The 23123-nt window shown below is 39.0% G+C and overlaps 3 protein-coding genes across 5 annotated transcripts in view; 2 read left to right on the top strand and 1 right to left on the bottom strand.

The window, feature by feature from the left end:
* zfyve28 (zinc finger, FYVE domain containing 28) overlaps positions 1–10126 on the bottom strand; it is a 22392-nt gene extending 12266 nt beyond the window's left edge. For all 3 annotated transcript variants that reach the window (XM_023412884.2, XM_023412883.2, XM_023412882.2), the window contains exon 1: positions 9768–10126. In XM_023412884.2, coding sequence (XP_023268652.1) covers positions 9768–9803 — 36 coding nt within the window. In that variant the 5' untranslated portion in view covers positions 9804–10126. The remainder of the gene's footprint in view (positions 1–9767) is intronic.
* A 1713-nt stretch (positions 10127–11839) lies between these two features.
* On the top strand, positions 11840–15837 carry cfap99 (cilia and flagella associated protein 99). Its single transcript, XM_023412885.2, has 15 exons — positions 11840–12018; positions 12110–12254; positions 12350–12444; positions 12556–12662; positions 12762–12939; positions 13135–13215; positions 13517–13585; positions 13685–13771; positions 13884–13972; positions 14104–14308; positions 14490–14631; positions 14714–14865; positions 14959–15164; positions 15280–15466; positions 15578–15837. The coding sequence occupies exons 1-15, from the start codon at positions 11905–11907 to the stop codon at positions 15683–15685; spliced, it is 1965 nt and encodes a 654-aa protein (XP_023268653.1). The 5' UTR covers positions 11840–11904; the 3' UTR covers positions 15686–15837.
* Positions 15838–16762: 925 nt separating this feature from the next.
* LOC111659817 (uncharacterized) lies at positions 16763–22129 on the top strand. Its single transcript, XM_023412880.2, has 9 exons — positions 16763–16945; positions 18117–18290; positions 18432–18570; positions 18677–18765; positions 19026–19089; positions 20155–20243; positions 20372–20484; positions 20562–20718; positions 21351–22129. The coding sequence occupies exons 1-9, from the start codon at positions 16897–16899 to the stop codon at positions 21506–21508; spliced, it is 1032 nt and encodes a 343-aa protein (XP_023268648.1). The 5' UTR covers positions 16763–16896; the 3' UTR covers positions 21509–22129.
* The last annotated feature ends 994 nt before the right edge of the window (positions 22130–23123 follow it).

Here is a 23123-nt window from a genome sequence, read left to right on the forward strand (position 1 = left end):
CCTAGCTATAATCTAATTGTTTGCTAAGCGAAGAATTAAAACAGGTTGAACCACACAAAATAGTTCAGAGTACTTGTTGCTAAATATTTGCACCGAGTAAGTGTCAGGTGTAACTCTTCCGCAGCTAACTGAGCCAACTAACCAAGCTAATATTAGCCTGGTAATATATAGGAGTAAAAGAGGCAATGAGATACGGTCAACACCTGACATTTGATTAAAATTAGTTATTTATTAACCAAGTTAAAATAAACACCACAGCACTTTTGTAATCTTGTCAACCAATCGAAATGCTTTACACTACAAATATATATATATGTATATATATATATATATATATATATACACACTATAGTGTTATATATAGTGTTACTACTTGTGATGCTTCAGTGACTTCCCTTTTTACATAATTGATTACCTTTGATTGAACAACAGTTTCCAAGTAACAGATTTACACATAACTAATGTCTTGACCAGATTTCTGGTGCAACCAAATCCTGGGTCACGAGAAAAGTCAAAGTAGCAGTGCTACTTTAACATCTAATCAAATTCAGCACAATTAACACCTTTGGTTAACAAGGCTAGCATTAGGACAGCTGCCTCTGAAAGATGAGGCCCTTAAAAGATGTAAAATACAGACTAATCCTCTATCCGAGATTTAAATCTAAAGCCTATATGGTGATTTGACCTGGTTACATGGACTATGAGTCAGTGATGGTGTTAGACTCTGACAAGTGGAAAAGGCAGGCTTTCTGTTTAAACAAGTGCCTGTTTTCATCTGCTTACATAACATGGGAAAGTGTAAAGTCTTGGCTGACATTTACTTTACAAGTATAGAGTAAATTGTTAAAAAAAGATTTGCTTTAACAATAACCTGCCACTAGGAAAGAGCTAAAGAATTCCAACTTAAACCTCCGGACGGAGAATTTCCTTTAAAAGGTGACAGAAAAGAAGAAAAAAAACTTACAAGTAACAATCAAATTGAGAAGCAGAGAACAACACCTTCCTGTCAGGATATGAAAACTATTTTAGCAAAGTAGTTGTGTGAACATCTGACAATCTTTCTACTGAACTTGTGAGTTGCGTCATCACAAATGACAGCTCTACCTTGCATAAGTGAGGAAATGATTCAGCAGATTCAGCTCATGTCCCCTGTGGCGTGCCACTCTCCTATTATACTCCTGCTGTCAGTTGTCCTGTGCGCCCCGTCTCTAAGATGACTCTAAAAACTCTATCCATTGCGGTCAGAAATATATAATTTCAGACTATTAATCTCTTAAAAACTTCACCCGGAGTGACAATTACCGCTAATCCCTTTCAATCACAGAATTTCACAATGACTCAGTGAAATTTCTGTCTCTTTTGTTTAACATAAAATCAATAACTGCTGATGACAGTGCGACTCTTATTGAAACGTGTTAGAGAGAGAGAGAGAGAGTAGCCTGTCGCTGTTCGATCAACATTTTCATCAGCTCAGTCAGCTTTCTCCTTGAGCTGCTGATTCTGGGCTTCATTTCTTTTCGGACTGTGCAGATGATGGAGGCTGTCAGGCTAATGCTTCATGAACATCTATAGCATCAGTGCATGCACATTGACCCCACTTAAGGGACTTATGAGAAACCTTGCCTCTGCCCTCCATACTCTATTCCAGGCTCAATTTGCTGCCTTCTGGCTGCCATCCAAGGATCAGAGGCAAATATTGTAGGGGGGAAACCAGTTCACTCTGCTTCATCCAGTCAGTTGGCAGACTGGCAAAAAAGCAGCCGGATACAGTTCATCACCTTATTCATTATTCAGGACTCAGCATAAAAGCCCCAGCAAGAGCGAGCCAATCGTTTTGGTAACAAAAAAGGAAACTTCCTCAACCTTTATTTATATTAAGTTTGGCAGAATAAAAAGTATAATATTTCTAAGAAGGAAGTGTTATGCTGAAGCAGGTTTACTTGTGTTGTCATTCCTTTCATGTTCAGCTTGCATCAGGAGTTTCTTTCCTCACCTCTGTGTTGTTTTCTGCAGCTACAGAGTTATTGATGGTGACCTTTCAAGCATAAACTCCAACTGTCTTGAAATCATTCTGGTCACACTTTAAGGCAGTCTGAGATTTTCTATTAAATAAATGTGCAGTTAAATCAGTGGCATTAATCATAGACTGCTGAGGAATTTTCCAGCACTAACCAGCTGAACGCTGGATCCACAGTAGACAACAGACTTAACTCACTTCATTGACTCAATATATTCAGAGTGGTCTGCCCATCTGGACTGATGGCATAATCCGTTTGCTTGTCCCTTCTCTGAGGGCTGCCCTAATCTACCATTTGGACTAAGCACTGACCTGTGCATGTGACTGGCACATTATTTAGCGGGACAGGCTGAGGTAACACGGGGGGGCACAGAGGATTTAGGTGGCTATGAGGCGTGTCCAGGATCCCCTGATGGTAGTGTGGTGACATGTGGGGACACCCCTCTTCACATCAACTGCAGGGAAGTTCTTATGCAAGAAATAATCTGGTTATACAATCCAGAACTGGCTGTGAAATTGTGGCTACAGAGGGGAAGGTGAATTTTAGAAAACAAAATCAACAACTTAACATTTTTCATGAAGTGTGTGTGTGTGTCCTGAAGAGATGACAAAATTGGTCGAGGTACATGCCCCAATCTTTATACATAACAGCAGCTACTGAAAATACTACCATGCATAACATTTAAGGATTGTACTGAGCCAAAATACTTCTCAAAAAAACCCACCCAAGCCCTTTCATGATCACTTCCTTGCAATTTTGACCCACATCGCCTCCTCACTGTTGAGGATATGTTTGACTCAGAGTCAGGTTCACTCTGTCCACATACCTTTCGTTGTTATTAACAGTGTCTGAGAGCTGGTATTGCTACAACGACAGCTGTGAACAGTCACAGTATGTGTGAGCAAACACACATTTCTGACTGCTGTCTGTGGAGATTAAATGAATGCAAGTCAATATGCTTGTGCAACTGGGATTGCACCTGAAATTACACCTACAACGTGGGAGTAGCAAAATTAAAGAGTAATTGAATAAATAAATAAATAATATTTAATAATAATTAACTAGTAGCAATCTGCTTGTATCTTTGCACTTTGCACTCCAAACACACGGTTTTACCAATAATAAAGTTTTATTTTGCCATTCATATTGTCTTTCCCACATTTTCTTTTGACAAGTTAAGAAAATACTGTCACTATCTGGAAAATCCACCCATACAACATAACCAATATACCCTAACCTTTCATTCTCAGCCAACAATAGCAATTTCTGAAATATTTTCAAAAGATGCCACTTGCTCCCACCTTCAAGTAAGTCATGACTGACGTTACTTTTGTTATTCCTCTGCAGCATACGGCAGCTACAAGATGACAACATAATAATATTTTTAATATTGACTGAATAACAGCATTGCTTTCCATTAAAACAGTAGATAAAAGATCAATGTTTATTAAAGGAAAAACTTGTTTCAATTTGTCCAGTCTTTCAAATTTCTAATCATCCCAGCCCTAGAATTCAGTAAGAAGAAACACTAGAGCTGCTAAAGAGCGACATCCTCTCATTTTATGTCCTGCCAACTGTAACCAAGGCCAAAATCTAATCCCAAAAATACAGGCCCACTGTTCTCCTCCTCTACTGCTTTCCCTGCCATTCTCCCCTGCTGCTCAGACAGAGCCCAGAGCAGGAGGGTGGCATTTCATTTGCTGGCTCTTCCTAGAACAGTCAGACCTACAGTATAGACAAAGGGCACCTTGAATGCATGCTTTATGTTTATCATCAGTGACAGTGAAGAGAGAAATTTAAAAATGTCTTTCATCAGAGACGGTACCAATTATTACCAATAAGAAACAAGGAGTGGAAAATGAGTGCAGCCTCTCAGTCGATATCAGGACTTGCTGATTCTCTGTGGTCTCACTCTTCTTCCACAGCTACTTTCCTTCAATCATTGCTTTCCCACACCTAGGACGATGGGCCCTGATTCCCCAATCCTGCAATGAATTTTAAAAGGCCTTCAATCGCCTGGCCTGTCTCGATCTGTACTAGGGTCAGGTCTCTAAATCTAGGCAGCTGACACCAAATCAATTACTGCATGGCTGGTGGGTAAGCAGAATGGGACATCCACAAAGAACTCCAGAAATGGGGCTAAATATGAAGCCACACTGGCCGCTGCTCAGCAGTTTGCTCTTCCATTGACTCTGTGCCAATTCACTCTGCAAAGACAAGCCCTTAATTGCTTTGCCTTCTCTCAGTTCTTCTGCTTGAGTGTTAGCAATATTCACAACCAAATCAGGCCAGTGATAAATGACAAATGAAGGACAAACAAGAAGACGAAGTAAACATCAGCAGAACCAACAACAGCAGGGCCAGTCTTACTCTGCTGAAGTGGAACAATCACCACTGAGGAAATTACCAGCCATTATTCACCAGGAACTGAGGACTGTGACAAAGTATTTCCCATAAAAAAGTGGTGCTCTGAGGAAAATACACAAGATAGATATTCATTTGGATCTTAAGATTTTTGTTGCATTTATATATCACCAAAATACTCACAAGAATAACTGCAACTTAATTTAAAATGAACTGAGTAAAAGTTTATGCATAATGAGTAGTTCATGGGTATCAACGTAAAGAGGAATGAGGTTCACCATTATTTTCATAATTAATTCTTTGGTATATAGAATTGTGAAAAATGCCCATCATGATTTCACAGAGCCCAAGGTGATGTCTTTAATTACTTATTCTATCTGAACCACAGCCAAAGATGCAACAATATTGTCTTTAAAATCATATAAAAACATCAGATTTAAGGAACTGAAACCAGTGAGTATTTGGCATTTTTGGTTGATTAAACAAGTGAAACAATAAGAAGATTTTCACAATTGTTGGCAACTGATTGTTTTAGCTTCAGTCTTTAGGTCATCAAACCAAACAAAACACACAAAAACAACACAATTTAGCAAGTCTGTATAAGACATATATGTAGCATGTGTCATTACCACCTCTTCATAGATGAACATTTCTTTTCAAAAATCAAAATCAACTGATGTATTTTAAGCAGGGCCCACACAGCTGGCAACGGAAGCCTGAGTGGATGATAAGTGAAAATGTGTTGCTTTGTCAAAACCATCAGCTGTCAACATGTTTGTTTTTCTTTCTGACAGTGTAGACAAACATCTCTAAAGCATCTTTCATGGTGGCTTGACAATGATTTATGATCATGGTAACTTCCATGCTTGTCGTGTCGTGTCATTAACATGCATAAAAATGATTCCACACCATTCCTCTACATACAAAACAGATGACTTAATGAGATTTGACCTTAAACCATGAAGTGTATAAGTAGGTTAAACTTTTATTTATAGCTGAAATGATTAGGAAAACAACAATTTTAACTATTCATTAAAACTCAAATGACAAAATTTCACTGGTTGCAACTGATGAAAATTTCTGTTTGTCTTAGTCTTTTATGAGAGTAAACTGAATGTTGTTGGGTTTTGGTCTGTTGAACGAACGAAACAAACAATATGAATAAGTCAGCTTGGGCTATGAGAAACTGTGATGGGCATTTCTCACTATATTCTAACATTTCAAAGCTATTTTTAACTTAAATACAAAATATAAGAATAGGTTAAAGTCAGATTTGGTCTTTTACTTTACTACATATTAAAGATAAAGCTGTAAAATGAACATGTCACAAACAAAAATCATTGTACAAAAAAAAAGCATATATGTGGAGGTAAGGGCAAGGGAGGATTTTAAGGCTCGGAGTTTGTGCTATGCAAAATGAATGAATAAATACAATTGTTGGCATTAACTGTCATGAGAAACAAAGGGTAAGCTGTGAGAGAAATAAAAAGCAAAAAATTTTAAAACGTAGCACTGAAAACAGTTAACATCTGAAAACTTTTTTATGGTCACATCTAATGCGACTTTTGACCATTATGTATCATTTTATTTTTGTTTTTTTCTCAGTTCCCAATTGAACTGTCAGATGCTGGATGACCTTATCAAAGTAATTATGCATTAGCATTACATATGTTCTTACACTTGCTAACAGCCTACAATGTTACACACACAGTGATATCTGACATTTTGATCAGGGGGAGTGTAGAAGGTATCAGCTACCCGCGCACTAAACTGTCCAATGGGGAGAGGTGGAAATGAAAGGCAAATTAGTAGCATCCTGCAGATAGAGGTGAGCGCACCCGGCCTAGTGCGAGCTATGAGCCCGTCACACTGACAGATGAGGTGGTCTGGAGCTGAAGGTCAGCTCCTGAATGCTTGATGGAACAACAGCCAAGAGAGGAACAAAGGCTACAGAGGAAGTATACAGGTTTAGCCTCCTGACATCTCTCTCACTCGCCATCAGTCACTCAGCAAGTTTGCAGCTGATGAATGAGAGGTGAGGAGACAGTGGCCATTTTGGCTGCTCTGAAACCTGAGTCAGGTCTCGCCTTTGTTCGGGACTGCAGCGATGTGCAATGAAACAGATTTTCATGAATACTTCCCCCCTGATTTCACCATCTCCAAAGGCTCTTTACCTACCTAAAACTTTTCCCTGCACAATGTAGCCAATACGCAGTCAAATAAAACAAAGCACCTGGAACAAGTAAAGGAATTGTAAATATTTTGGGGTAAAATGTTAACTGTTGACACAAAAACCAGCTCAACCAGTTTTAATGACTGAAAGGAATGTGAAAAGTCTCACCATATAGCAGTGTATCCTTACTTTAGGTGAGTTAACTATTACCGCCTTTCCCTAACAGCCTTACAAAAGACCAGGACAATCCATTCTTTCACTCTGATGACAGAGTCAGGCAGAATAGACAGGTACATTATGTCCCGCGCAGAGCTGCACACTACTCTCTCACACACTGGGTAGGGATTGTGTAGCAGGGGCAAAAGAAAGTCCTCCTCAGTGGGACTTATCTGGGGAGGTAAAGAGCAGCTCTGGAAATATCAATAGCTCCGCTTCAGTCAAGGGAACATGCTGATTCAACACTTTCCTCCAGGAGAACATAGTTCAATAATAAACAGCTTACTGTTGATGCAAAATGACAATGCTACACTGTGTTCAACAATAAATGCTAGAATATGTGGGTTGGCCCTGATTTTAATTACCACAGAAATATTTTCTCTCAGAGCAGAAGCAAAACTATTGGCTAGCTCAGCTGCTGTTCGGAGGCAGGAGCACAAAGTGACCTGAACCCTTTCATTACTGTTGTCTTTTCATACTGATTGGCATAATTACTGAGGCTTTTAGCACTCTTTCTCATCACTCCTTTGAGGCAGAACTGGTCATTTAAATCCCACAGACTTGTGTGTTATTCTGTTAATTCCTACCATGGCCGTGATATGGCAGAAAAGGCACTGATGTAATAGCTCAAAACTCCAGAGGCAGTAGTCATTCATGAATGTGACAATACTCTGGTGAACCCCAACACTTAAGCCTAACCCCAACAATGGACAATCAAAATGCTGTGACAGCAAACGTGGTTTAACAGAGAAAAGGGGAATGACGCAGGTGTGTGTATGTGGTAAAGAGCAGGTGGATAATATATAATCAGAGGCATTTCATCTAAGCCTTGTCTGACATTACTGTTGCAAGAACTCCTATTACAATTTATATGGCAACTCAGCTGTCTTCTTTCACCAGAAAGACTGACTTATCAACTTATGCTGCCAATCAGAAATACAAGTTGACAAACCTTATAGGTAAAGCAAACAAGTCTATTTCCTATGCCCAGAAACAACACTGACTGCACCACAGTCACCAACTTGTTTAAGAGGCTGTCCGCAGTATATTTTCCTCCATTTCTATAAAAAAAAAATACTCAAAATGTACAGCAGTTATGATGCAAAGTCAGCCTTTTATATGCTGCTCTTGTACCAACATACTGAAAGGATACAATGTGTTAAACACACTAAAATGCTGTTCAGGCCTGTGGCCTTGCCCTGAACGTGGGTGTGTGGACTGTAGCAAATAATTTTACACCTTTAGTGTTCTTCATTAAAAGTCAAGATTTCTAGTCAAGTACAGAAAGTTTAGTAGAGTTTTCAATATTTTTTTAATTCCTTAATGTTTTTATGTAAATGCTCTGTGGTTGATAATAATAACCTTTTTGTACCCATCCTCCGAAAGAGGCCACATTAGAATACTGTGTACTATGAGTGGTGTGCATCATTTTGTAAAGTGCTTTAAAAAGAATATTTGCTCAAACAGTCTTCCCTGTAAATAGAAAACTTTCAGTAAGAGCATATCAGTAATTGTGTGATGATTGCATATAGGCTGTAAACCAAGATTAAGTTTACAACATCCAAAGCTGAGAAATCTCTAGAAGCAGACCAGGTAGGAGTTTCTCAATTCATCATAGGCACGAAAATCTGTGACTGTTTATTTATTCATTACTCTACAGAAGCGCTGATATTTTGTGATGATGCAGCACTAATAAATTACTGTATATACTGATCATTCACAACCTGCCTCAGACTTACACCCTTCTGTGAGTTCAAGTTGATGCATTGAGTAGTTTAAAATTGCTCTCCCTAAAACCTACAAGTTAACAAGAATTTCCTCCCTGGAGAAATATTCACATTCACTCATCCTAAAAAGTGCTGCAGATGACATTTATTTAAACTGTTCATTTAACAAGGCAACCGACCAAGCCTTCAATACTTCCTCTGCTGTGTCAGGCAAGTTTCCACACTGTGAGCTTGATTGAAAGAATTACAGCACATCCACTGCTCACTCCAAAAGTGATGATTTTACCAACTAATAATGAGCAAGAGCAGCATTCGATTTAATGTGTTTTGGTGGCTCTTAACAGCGATTCATACAGTTTGGGTTCATGTGTACAATCAACAAACAAATCAAATCCAATCAAATGCTGCATAGCAGAAACAATTAGTTATTTAATTAAACAAAATAACTTCCAATAAATTTGTAAATAATTTAATCGTTTCAGTCATTTTTAAGATTAAATGCCAAACATCCATTTCCAGCTCCTCAACTGTGAGGTTTTGCTGCTTTTCTTTGACTCATGTGATAGTAAACGTCTTTGGACTTTAGTCAGACAAAACAAGCAACGTGAATATGTCACGGACATCAGGAAATTGTGATGAGCATTTTTTTTATCTTCTACATTTTTATAGACTAGAGAATTTAGCAATCAATAGAGAAAATAACCAGCAGTTTTAATAACAATAATCATTAGTTGTTGGACTAAAATGCTAGAAGAACTGTTTATGTAACATCAAAAAATAATTTCACTTTTGATTAAGACATTATTGTTAACATCATTGCTATTTTAATTATTTTTTTCATTACTGTTCCGGTTCTGTTTCTTATAAATAATCATATTACCATTAAGGTATTTCAAAGAACGTGTAACTATAATAACAATAACCAAAACAAATTAATCACTTCAACAATACCTGAAATTAATGACAATGTCAGCTGAAGGCAGCAGTAAGTCAGTCAGTAAAAATCAATGAATATTACCAGGCTGTAACATTGTTAGTCCAGACTAGCGCTTGAAAACAAAAGCATCAACATCAACAAAGGGGTGGCTGCTGGTTAATACAGTGTAACATCAGGAACACGGGCTAACGTTAGCAGATGTGTGGCAGTGTGTGAAGTAACCAGGCTAGCGAGCCACACTGATCGGCTGTTTTGCTAGCTATCTCCAAAGCTATGCATAAAAAATGACTGACTGCAGGGCTGACACAGCGTGCGGATTCAGGATAACTTACCTTGGGCTTATACAGCCACTTTCGAAAGCGGTTCATCGTTACCTCGCCACCTTCCTTTGTCACCAACCCCTCCTCTCCTCTCCCGTACCTGTGTGTCTGACACTATCAGTGGTTGGCTGCTAAGCTAGCTCGCGCTGCTGGGTTCCACAACGGAAAATGTACAAAACACAACGTACGGTAAGTTGTCCTGAACGTTACAACACAGCTCTGAAAGCGCACAAAGGAGATATTCGGAAACATTGACTTATTTCCATCTTCCCTGAATCCCGAGCTTGGCTGCCTGTCTCCCCCACCCGGCCACTTTCCAAGTCCCGACGATACAGACGAGCGGAGCACCGACTGCTCTGCTGTTCTCTGCCCCTGTAACGATACTTGATGACAGTCACGTTGACAACATTCACCTCCCACTTTCCCAGGAAATGATGCCTTCAAGTGCTTCTCCCAAATACCGTGCTCCCAACTGCTTTTGGTTGGAAATACTAACAAAACAGACCGTATAAGCATTATAGCGTGACTGGTGATTTTTATTGGGTTTGATTATTTATTAAGATCCCCTCAATGTATGCTTACTTATTAAATACTCGACTTTGAATAATAACAATTTCTGTCGTGGTTTTCCACAAAAAACGTCAGATCACACTAAATTACATCTCCCTCTGTGTAAAATCTAGATTTTTTAAATATAAGAATATGCATTTTATTTGCAAACGTTTGGACCTCGGATACAGAACTTACTGAACTGAAAAATCTATTCTCAGTACTGGAGGTTTCAAGTTTCCTCACTGTGTTAGGTGCATATTCGACTTTGTTTGGTTTCCAACGTTTTTATGATGTTGCACAATTCTGCTAATACATACAGTACATGTCTTAACCACAGATTTAAGATGAGGAACTACATGAATGAAAACGAGGTTGAATGAGTGTCAGAGACAACACACACATCATTCTGCACAATGAAGGCCAAGTAAATGATAACAATGAACAAGACACAGTTTTTGAGATGAATGGGGACTTTAATTTTTAATTACTCTGAGTTACTTTGGATCAGGTACATAAATTGAGATTCACACAGATCATTCTTGAGACAGTGGAAACACAAAACAATCTCAATTCAAGGTCCATTCCCTTGCTTGCACTTTCAACAGTATCAAACAGTCTTTATCAGCAGGTTGATAACTGAGTTTGCTTTCCATGAATCTGAGCACTTGTAGGACTTCTCATCCATTTTGCCCATAGTCAAGTACAAAAAAGTCAATTTCAAAAACAAAATTTGTGACAACAGAATGCTAAACTAATGACTTTGTTTACATGCCCACAAAATAATCAGATTATGGTAATCAGATTAAAACAGGAACTCAGATGATGCATTGTGAGACTACTCTAAAACCCCAGTTTGCATGTGACTTGATCACTAATCAGATTTTCCCCACTAAACCCTGATGTAAAGTTAGTCACTCTCCTTCTTTCGTGGCACTTGTATTTTTTACAACAATCTGACATAGGCCTACTATCTTAATCTTGTTACAATTATTTGCATGTATTTAATCTTTTCCTCTTGTATTTATCACGTTGATTTGATTATCGTGCTAATTGCCGTTTTTCCAACAGCGCACAAAGGCAGCGCATCGCTCGCACAGACGTCACAATATGCTACGTCATTATTATTGTTATGGCAGCCAACAAAGGATCAGGATGTCAGACTGTTAATCTGCATCCAAGAGATTAAAACCATGACTGTTTTTATCTAGTGAACAAAACAGCCCAATAATTAAAAAAAATCTCTCGTTAATCCCACATATGTTGGTATTCCTTGTATTTGTAAGGTGTTATTTGCTAGGAAAGCTGGGATGCATTTCTGTTTACGCCAGTGTGTTGCTAAGCAACGATTGAACATGGCAACGTTTCGACCTGAAAACAAGCTGCCCCGTGAATCTTTTTGGGGAAACTTACTATGAATATAGCCTTTGTATTTTTAATAGCACTTGTCTCGCTCTGGTAGAACTAAGAAGTATATTTTTATACGTTTTTTTTTTTTTTAAATATATATTGTGTATGTTTTTCTGTGGCCTTTTCTGCTCGTACAGATCTTCTCTCCGCAGTTATCAATCTCCATCAGCTATCTGCAGGTCGATATAAGATGGCATCAAGCTATGGATCACTTGTCAAGGAGGCCATTGTGTTGCTCGATAAGTTCAGCACTGGCAGACAGTGTTTGGATGACTTCATTGAAGATGCTTCAAAAGCTCTGCAGGTAAGTAAATTCAGATTAGAGTCCTGATGCTGCTTGTTCTCACACCCTTTCTGAAGAATTATACATAGGCTAATATTATTATTCATTGCAGAACATGGATGCTCAGGATAAGAAGTTCATGCTTGATGTGGTCTCCGGATGCATTGAGCACAAAAGATTACTGGATATAGTTATCAATGTCTTCTATGGTCAGAATGGGAAATGCTTATCCAGAGGTGAACGCAGCCAGTTTGTCAGTAAGTTAATTAAGTAAACAGTCGTGTACTCTCATTTTACTCTGAATAAAACAAGATTAACACTGATATATTTATAATATTATGTTGTTCTTCAGTTATCTGTTACTTTGCCACATTTGTCCTTGATGACATCGGGCTTCAGTGTTTTAGCAACATTGTCAAATCTCTGGACATCAAGAAGATGCACACAGTAAGAAACTCAGTTTTTCTGAACACATCACTGTTGTTGAACTGGAAAGAATCAGCAATCAAAAGCTCTGCTACTGTACACTCTGTATGTATGTGCTGTTTTGGGTTGTAGTTCCTGAATTTCTTCTTCACAAATCTCACTACATGGATACAAGAAGAGTGGAATAATATCTATGATGCTGCCTATGTGGAGAAACACTGGATTGGCCCTCTGCTAAGGTAAAAAGAAAAAATCCAGGAAGATCCTTTTCAGATTCACAGACTATAACATTTGATATGAAGACAAGAAATGACAACATATGTCTATTTGTCCTTTAGGTGGCGCCCTGAGATTGATATTCTCATTGACCAGCTTGCTGTCAAAATATCTGAAGGGAGTCAGGTCAAGAAAGCTCCAATCAAAACCACTGAGCCCCAGGAGTTCCCTCTCACCAAACCCAAACTTCGACCTCTGCCTGTTCTTGAGCTCATCCCACAGCAGGAAAAATCCAAACCAGTCAGCCTCATTTAGTTATATTTACATTTAGTTATATTCAGTTATATACTGTATTTTCTTCAAACATTGCCACATAGTTTGTTTACATATGCACTATCTTCTGTTTTTTTTCCTACAGATATGCTTTAGAGAGAATATAGACCAGGTCAGGTCTGTAGAGGCTGATGCACTACTCACAAGGCTTTTGTTTTGTAGGTACCAAACAGCACATACAGGGCTCCAAAGGAGATGCAGATGATAGAGGAGATAAAACAGAAGAACCATCAAAAGGCTGAGGTACAATGTCTGCTTTTATAGTTATCATCAGAAAAATACTACGACATCTAAAAGGCAAAAGATGGACTATTATATAAACATATTACAACAGAGGAGAGGTTTGACAGAGGGGGCAGGTGTATCAATCAATCAACAACTGGCATAGTCAACAAAAATAAAACACCAAAAAATATTACAAAACATAAAAAATGTATTCTGAACCACTGTATGTAACATTATTAATACATTATTTTAAGTCTTATATTGATGTATTTTCATCAGTACTTACATGTCATTGTAAGGACATCTTTTTTCCCCAAAGGAGCTGCTGTATGAGGCGAATGTGAAACAGTTCAGATGTGTAAATCCGCAGAAGTCTGAACACACCAAGGTAAAGATTATTTTTCTGTGATTGATATATGTTGGTTTTCTTTTTGAGTCATTTTTACCGATCAGTTGCATCTCTGCTGAACCATGGTTTGCATTGCAGCAAGTGGTGTCCAAGATTAAGGAAGACTTGGATTCAAAGCTCAAATTCAGTTCATTTCATTGCTCTGGAGCTCCTTCCAGGAATAAGGTGAGATCCAATTATTTCACCCACATCTTCAGTATATTATAAGTATCAACTAATGTGTGTGTACATTATATTAATATCCACTTGCATGTGTTCATTTTGCTCATGCTGTTAGACCAGCAACTGGCCCATCAAACTCAACAGTGCAGCTATCCTGAGGCAGGGGGCACTATATGACCGTCAGGTGGAGGAGGAGCTGCAGAGGTACAGCACAGTGTTTTACCTAGAAGAGATCCTTGATCCCAGTTCGATTTCCTTAACAAATAAAGCTTAACTCACAAAACTAAAACAAGTCAAGAATAATTTCAATGTGTTTATGTGCGTGTCACCCACAGGATGGAGCGTTTGATAAAAGGGGCACGTGAGCCCTCTTCTTTCCTACAGTGGCAGAAGGAGATGCGTGAGAAGGACCTTCAGGAGGAGTTGGCCAAGATTGAGCGCAGGCGTCTGGAGGGACGCATCAGTTATGAGGAAGCAGCTATGGCCCGCACACGCATAATGGAACACAACCAGAGGACTGCTCAGCTGAAGAAGGAAGAGGTTGGTTAAGACCCCTCAACAACTGAAAAGAAAAAGCATTTAGAGAAGATTACACAGTGCTTTAAATTACACAAAAGCATCTCTATTCTCTACAAACATCCTTAAAGAAGTCGTTTTAAAGGCATTCAAGATTATGCATGAAAAATTTGTTTTTTTATGGTTGCTTTGCTGTGTCTTGTAGACAGCTGAGCTGATGCGGAGATATGCTGAGAAAAGGTTGCAGGAGGAAAAGGAAATGAGAGACTTGGTGCTACAAGTGGCAGAGGGACACAAGAGCTCGAAAATGGCTAAAGAGAAGCTGCAGAAATTCAAACAAACTATAGGTACTCCGCCTTGTTTGACATCACTTGTGATATAATAATAATCATTTTTTTCATGATTTCCAATTTCTTGCCCCTTTCACAGTGAAAGAAGTATCAGTGCAACGTCGAGAGCTGCTTCGTCAAGCACTAGAGGAAGCACAGGCAGAACTGAGCAGAAAATTTGAAATTATCCGTGAAATTCGCACCATTGAGTCACTACCTCACTTCAGAGTCAAGAATTTTGACGACACAGAGGTGAGTGAAAGAAATGGAGGAAGTCATCTCTCATTTCACACACTTTCACTCACAGTATCTCTAAGTCATGGTTAACCTGTTGCCCCATGTCAGACCGCAGGCCATGAGCTGCTGGGAGAGATGTCCCTGGCCGAGCTGAAGGAGCGGCTGGCCCTGCTAAAGGAGGTCCAGCAAACAGAGCAGCTGGAGAAACGGGAGCACATCCTGGAGGTGAGGCAGAACAAGAAGCAGCTGCTGTTGGAGCAGATGGACACCATCGACCTCCACAGGAGAGCACTGGCACAGGCTGTGGCCATCAGGTCAGGAAAATGTTGGGCTCTGACTTAATTATGGCAGTGGGAAAATGGGGACAGAAGAAGGTCGACATACAAACACACAAATATCGCACAGACATGAATTTTTTGCATGTTGCAGGAAAGAGGAGAGGAAAGCCAGGCTGGGGTTTCGGCAGACGGTGACTCAAGATGAGACACTTTCGGCCCTGCAGAAGAAGCTTGAGGAGAAACAGCAAGAGCGCCAAAGACTGAAGCACACTGAAAGCAACAAGGCCAAAACCTGTGAGCAGGCTGCGGTGCACACAAACACAGGGACACACAACAAAGTGAGTATGAAATCCAAAGCTTTGTCTGGTTTTTTCAGTGTTTGGATATTTTCATTCTAGCAGCAGTAAGATCATCTTCCTCATTCATCTTCCTGTTTCTCATTTCACCAGAAAAGCTTGAAGAAGAAAAGCTGGGAGGAACTGGAGCTGAGTTTAGAGCATCATATCCAGAAGGACGCTCCTTATGCTGTTTCTCAGAGGGAAACACTTAAGACATGAACATGTGCAACATGTTTCTTGAGCTTATGAATGTTTAATTTTAGATTAGACAGATCAGCGGTGAATCTCCTGCCAGGAGAGAAATACATGGAATAATTTGTTTCACATTGTTAATTTGACACATTTTTTGCATTAAAATTTCTTTTAAACAATCACTGTCATTGTGGTTTATCTCCATGGAGGAATTAATTTATATCCATTACTGTTATCTACACACTTGAATCTACTCCACTTTGTAGTGTATGTATAATATTAGTGTTAAATGTTGCCCTGAGCTTTGTAATGTCCACTAAATGTCAACATGTTGGGATTTATTTTCAGGTTAAAATTCCAGCCACCTGTGTGTGTGTGTGTGTGTGTGTGTGTGTGTATGTGTGTGACATGAAATAGGAAGTGAACCTTCACCTTGTGACTTATGAAGAAAATTTCCCTTCCCCAAAACAATATGGGTGTTATTTCTGTGGCTTGTATGTTTTGGTAACAAGTTACTGTGCAAAATGTCACCCATCATACTCATCAAAATAAGGCACCAGTATCATGTGTCATTTGTCAAAAGAGAACTACTGTAAGCATGAGCACAGGACTTTGTACAGCAAACACTCGAACCGGTCTACAGTCCAATACAGTGAAAATTTTGAATATTTATTGTAAAACAACATAGTAAGTACAAGTACAAGTACAGGTCACTAGTTTGTGGATATTGGGAAACTGTGAATTTTCAATAGTTGTAATGTCATCCTGTAATCATTATTGTCCAGTATTATTGATAATGTATTAATTATCTTCAACAATATATAATTAATTATTATTTTATTCTAAGTTAACAAAAACAATACAGCTATAATAGCACACAATGCAGCACATTAAAGCAAGATATCATATAAAATATATTGTGCAATAAATACTAACATTTTTCTTTAAATGAACCAGTACACATTTCAACTACATGAGGAGCAGTGGCGCCCCTGCTGGCTGCTCTACGTAACAACAAGAGATCAGCCTGAATCCAGCCCAAACGGCTCAGTTTTTCCCTCTAAAGCAAAATCACATGATGTGTATTTTGTCATATGACACTGATGAGAGGACTGATCCCACTGCCAGTGAACTTTGCCTACGTCCTATGCAAAAACTAAGGCGACTCGGCCACTTGTCAGGGATGAGATGCTGTAGACGGACACTGTCTGGTGGTCGTACTCGATAATATCTGGAGGATGGAGTGTCGGGGGCTTCTTCCTGCGATAGCCGCCGCTTGTTTAATAGGTAAGGTCTATACTCCTCTATCGGTGAGCAAAATAAGTGCTATTATCATACAAAACACTAGGAAGGACACGATGGATTTATTATAGAGATATAATAGTGGATCATAACAATTATCAGATTGTTAATTCACCGAGTTGAACCACTGTCCCAACTGGAATAGTCCATTATTCATAAGATTATTACAGATTTTTGCTGCGGAGTAAACGAACCATAAAAACAGTATAAATGCAATACAAAGTTCATACAATGTCAAAGGATGAATTTGAAAAATTGTTTTGACAATTGCTTTACTTGTAGTTGTCAGGATTATTTCAGCATGAAATTAATGCCATTGAAACTACGTTAGAAAGCTCTTTTTCACAAATTCCCTTAAATTTTATCATTGTAATCTTAATTTTTTGGACCTTAACCTCATAACAAACTTTGTTCTTCTGGAAAATGACTGTAAAATGAATGTACTGACTTAATGGATTTCTATTGAGCTATAATTTCTCTATGGAGACTTATTTTGTTGACACTGGTGCTGTATCCTTCCAAATTTTATGATTTAGGATCAGGATCAGGATTACAGCATTTCTTTCTGCCACTCTAACAGCTTGAGAGAGAAATGTTGCCAGCCCAGAGGAGACTGAACCAGAGGAATCACATGACCCTCTTCCTGAATAATTTCATTTCATGAGTAGGATGGCTCCTATTCAAGAAAGCACTTAAGCACATGGCTAATGTGATTACCCCCACAATATGGGCTCTGTTTCACTGATGTGCTTATACCTGTCGCCCCACTTTCTAACTGGGTGAATGTTATACTTCAGATTTTGTGGAGTGTTTTAAGATATCACAGGAACGCAGCTACTGCTAACCCTAACCCACCCACCTTCCTCACCTCGTTTATGTTTCTGAGTCTTAAAATTAGTTTATGAAGTCACTTTGGATCCACTTAGATTGACCCTTTACGAAAGTACATTACTGTAAATGCCTGAAAATAGAAATAGGGATATACATTTATAATGTATATTATATTATATAAATACAACAATACAACCCCACGCATTAATTGGTATTGATTAAAAGTTGTAGGTGAATCAAATTGCTGTGTTTGCATTGCAGTCTTGTATCTTTCACTGTACTACAAAATGTCAGACTCTAAACATCCAGTGTTTCTGTCTTCCAGGCCTGGTGGTGAGCCAGACCACACTTACTCCTGCTGTGATTAACACCACTCTTATTGAGAACGTGACCAGTGTGACTCCAACTCCCGTGATTCTCAGCAGCACGACCCCAGGCTGCTCTGCATTCAACACTTCAACTTGTGAGCCTTGTGCACCGGGATCGCAATACGACAACAGTGAGTCAAGGACCATGTCATCTGACTTCAGGCTGCCATTTTGGTTCTTTTTTTGTGTGATGAAACATATTGTCTAATGTTTTAAATGGAAGAATGGATCGTGAAGTCAAAGTTAGGAAATGGTTCTCTATCCCTCCCTAGACACCCTGCTGTGTGTGTGCTGCTCTGACCCCGGGCTGTGTCTATTTTCTGGAGCCTGTCTGCCGTGCACCAGAGGTTTCTATCAGCCACTTGCTGGACAGCAGCAGTGTCTGCCCTGCAACCAGGGCTTCTACACAAAGTAAGGGCACATTTTTTACATAGAAATTCAACATTTTCTTTTACTTCTGCTGGTATTGTCTACTTCACTGCTCAGTTTATTGAATATTTTACACCTACGCCTACAGTTTCACTGGAAGTCCATTATGTCACCCCTGTCCTCGTGGATCCTTCAACAATAATACTGGTGGTGACAGTTGCGCAAGTTGTTCACCAGGTGTGTTTATTTAGCTGTAGACAAAAACTCTCAGTAGTGCTGTAAATTATTTACTTTTTGTATTCCTTCAGTCAAAGCTGCAGTTAACTTGTCGTTAAAAATTAGACTTGTATATTTTAAATGTCTTTACCAAACCAATTATAAAGGAAGTTAAGCTTGCACATGAAAAAATGAATTCATGCAATCACCTCAACCCTGTTTCATATCATCTAAAACATGAATCACGTGTTGTGAGTTATTTTTGTTTCTGTTGCTTTCAGGTTTCTTTTCGTCACAGCTGAGTTCCACCTCATGCACGCCATGTGCGCTAGGAAGTTTTTGCAAGTAAGTTGCACTTTAATATCACCAGGTTTCCTTTTGCTATTTCTGTTTCTGATGTTGTTTGTAACCAGCATCAGTGTGGATGGAACTTTCATAACTATCTCTGTGTTTTTGGAAAAATCACTTATCTAATAATCTGGATCGAACATCACATGCTTCAATCCCATGGTTCTGTTTGCCTGCCTGCGTGTGCGCACACACACACAACACACACAACACACACACACACACACACACACACACACACACACACACACACACACACACACACAGTAACACAGTTGCTTCTTTGAATCATCAGCAGTATGCATAAAAATGTCATGGCATGTATGATCATGTCTCAGTGGCTCATACAAGGGGATGTAAAAAGTATAAGAAAGTGTGTGAATTCAGCAGCAAGTTGCTTTACCGGTCCCAACATTTTCTAGCACTCGAGATTTCATTCAGAGCACATGACCATGGGTGAGCAAACGAACGCAGGAAGACCAAGACATTCACCTTTAGGCTCAGCTCTTCAACATGACGGTCTGATAACATCTTTGAAGCCAACTGCAACCCTCCTGCATGACCTCACCAAACTCCACCCACCACTGAACTTTTGTTTCTGTGCCAGCAAAAGCGACAATCTGCCTGGTTTACAAGGGAAGAAGATGTCTTGGTCTTGCCAACTCTTAAAGCCTCCTTCCTTCACTGCCAGTGTCCACCAGAGAGCTCTCGGGCTGCTGCCACAACAGCTTGTTTTCACTGGCTAAAAATATTGTGTTTGGCTCTTGGACAGCCTATTTATTCTTAAGTTTTATTAATTGTCCAAACAACTTTAACTGTATATGCTGACAACAGTCTGCAGCCATTTTTTCCTAATTTGGTAGTGTTGGCATGATGTTGTTTGTCAGAGCTGTGTATTATTATTAAATCTTTACTCTGCAAAACTAATTCAAACTATGACTAAGATGACTGTTAGCAGTATGAAACAAGGCTGCAACAATGGCTTTAAACTAAATAAGATTTGAATTTTGCCATTTAACAGTCACAAACATATGTCTCTCTCTTCCTCTCTCTCTTTTACAGCTCCTCTGGTTGTACAGAGTGCCAGATGTGTCCAGGAGGAACTGAGGCTCTACAGGCCTCTGCTAAAGACTGCACGCTGTGTCGACCAGGTAATTCACGCTATGCAAATGTCAAACCACAGGGCCATAAGTTGTGATTTGTATGAGAGCTTTCTGCAACTCATAATAGAAAAGGTGAAGCATGAATGTCCACTCAGGTCATATCTGGTTTTTGACAGGTATGCACAAAGCTCCCCATCAGACCATGTGTCAAATCTGCGGCAGTGGCTTCTTCCAGATCCGCTGGGGCCAGGAAAGCTGTGATGTCTGCCCAGAGAATCACTACTGCCCTGTGAGTACTGCACCCCCCACACTTGTGTGCGATTGAGATGTCCTGCACATTTGTCCTTCATGTTATTATTTCTTCAGAGTCCAGATGTGAACCCCATTCTGTGTCCAAGTGATGCCTTTTGTCCAGAGGGCAGCTTGGCTCCAGGCTACTGCATGGAGACCTTCTTCCGCAAAGCAGGGGACACTTGTGAATTGGCTCCTGTCACTATTGCTCTATTAGTTATTGGAGGTGGAGGTAAGTAGCAATGCCGGTACAAGTGCAAAACCCTTTACAAACCATTTGCATTTAAATAGCATTTTTTATATTAGATACCCAATATGCTTTCCAGTAATGTATCTTACCTTAACACCATGTTAAAGGGACTGTAATTACAATTCTGCCTTTCAAATTGATTGCCTTTGAAACTGACAAGCTTCAAGCTGCAATGTCCCATATTTATATAATCTAATTATATGCGAAAAAATGTCTTTACAGCAATTATTAATAGCTTGTGTTTGATAAAGTAATGGTTTGGATATCATTAGGCACACCTATTTTCTGCAATTTAATGAAACACAACTTGTTAGCACATTTCATATATAACTAAGTATTGTTCTAATGTAGTTTATGTCAGAGACTTAATGTAATGAGTCATTTGGTCATTTGGCCTCATGGAAACAATAAAACTTTTATTTTTGCTCACTGGAAACAGATTATGTTTCTGCCCTTACACTGAGACCACATTATTCACAAACAAGACATAATGAAACAAAATAAGAGTCATGCTCGTGTATCAATGCATTCTTTGTGTGTATCTAATAAGCCCAACTGTAGATGATCATTTCCTGCAACATTTTTTTTCCGTTTTTCCTCCTTTCCTTTTCCAGTGGCTTTACTCTTTATCATTTTAATGGTTCTGCGTCGACGGAGAGACACTGATGGAGAGCTGACTCTAGCCCGAGCTCCATTATTACGCAAAGAGCGACCTCAAGGTCGATACTATGGGATCCCCTGTGATGCAGAACCTGTATATGCTGGCTGGTGAAACAAAGGACCTCAGTTTAGCTTTCCTACAGTGAGCGCTTGGTCAGACAAAACCAGCTGAAGTCTTTTCTCTGTATGGGTCTCCACTAAAGACAAAAGGACTGATAGAAGAAGACTGATGGTAAAATCCTGGGTTGGTGCCACAATAGTACTTTGACAATCCACCAGCTTTTTTATGTGGTACATTTGAATATATTATTGAGAAACACAAGTTCATTCTTCTGTGAATTCTTGTAGTTTAACACTGTAACAGTTGTTCCACTCAGAGATAAACACTCTCCTTTTGCAAACTAGGTCATTGGATTATGAGAGGTATGCTGGAGCGGTGAATATGAGATGCGTGCCTCCACTTGGTGGGAACCTCTCTTATAAAAAGCACTTTTTTTTACCAGGGTAATTGATTTACTTTGCACTCATGTTGGTCAACTTGTTGCCTCCATTAACTTGTGTAGTTCCTCAGTGACAGAGAGGTGTAAACTGTTGTTGGTGCCTTGTGTTTTTTAATGCATTTGATTACATTATGTCTGTGTTTTCTGTAGTTTAATTGATTCCTTGGCTTACTATTTTTCACCTGTTTTGTATGTTTGAACATTTTGAAAATAAATAAAAATTATTAAATTAATATTGTTTTATTGCCCTTTTGTTTATTAGACTAAATTGCCCCTTATTTCTGCTGCTATTACCTAAGTTATTGATTTTATTTTTCTTCTGTAAAGCACTTTCAGCTGCAATTATGTACGAAAGGTGCTATACAAATGAAGTTTATTATTATTGTTATTATCATTTAAAATATATTATAGATTTGCATCAGGCTTGTTTTCAGTCCAGGTTTCTCCACAACTTTAACACAACTTAATACCTTTGAACTTAGAAAGAGCCTTTCAGATTTCTGAGTTCATCGCTTAATGCTGGTGACTGATTTTTCAAAATGTAGTAAAAGGCATTTGCTAATTTAGCCAAGAGAAACAAAATAATTCCTTTTACACGAAGGGCCAGTATCTGCAGTGACAACTGCCTCCAACTACACAACACGACTGTGCACTGTTTGTTCCAACACAGTTTTAGTATGAATAATTGCCCAAGTATGGCCATGGGGACTGTTCCTCAGGCTGAGATTTGGAGGGTTTATCTGTGATAACATTGTCACTGTGTGACCACTGAGCAACACTCACCCTTGGCTTTTGCACATGCACTACACAAAGGTTAAGTGTATGGTGGTGACTCCCTGACAAATGCATTTCCTGGTCATGCCTTCGCTGCGGTTGTGGCTGTCTATTACAGTAGAGAAGCAATGGTAAGATTAAAATAAAAAATCATTACATTCCCTTATGGCCCAAAATCATTGGTAGTTTCAGTAGTTAACTATACAAACATGTCAAAAAAGGAATGGAACTACTTGAATCGCGGTACACCAATGAATGTAGTTGTACAGCCAGCAAGCTACTGCAAAATGTAGTTAAACTGCTAGTTTAATTATATGTACTTCACTTCTCCCCTATACTACACATGGTAAGATAGATGACTGCAAATCAGGAAGGTATTGCACTGTTAAATTATTAATTTGTATTGCTGGGTTGTACCTGTGTATTTCTTGCCATGACAAGTGAACATGTCTG

This window comes from Seriola lalandi, unplaced genomic scaffold (assembly GCF_002814215.2).
Source record: "Seriola lalandi dorsalis isolate HSWRI2012SDOR001 ecotype SW California unplaced genomic scaffold, Sedor1 jcf7180002054491, whole genome shotgun sequence".
In the NCBI taxonomy this organism is placed as follows: domain Eukaryota; kingdom Metazoa; phylum Chordata; class Actinopteri; order Carangiformes; family Carangidae; genus Seriola; species Seriola lalandi.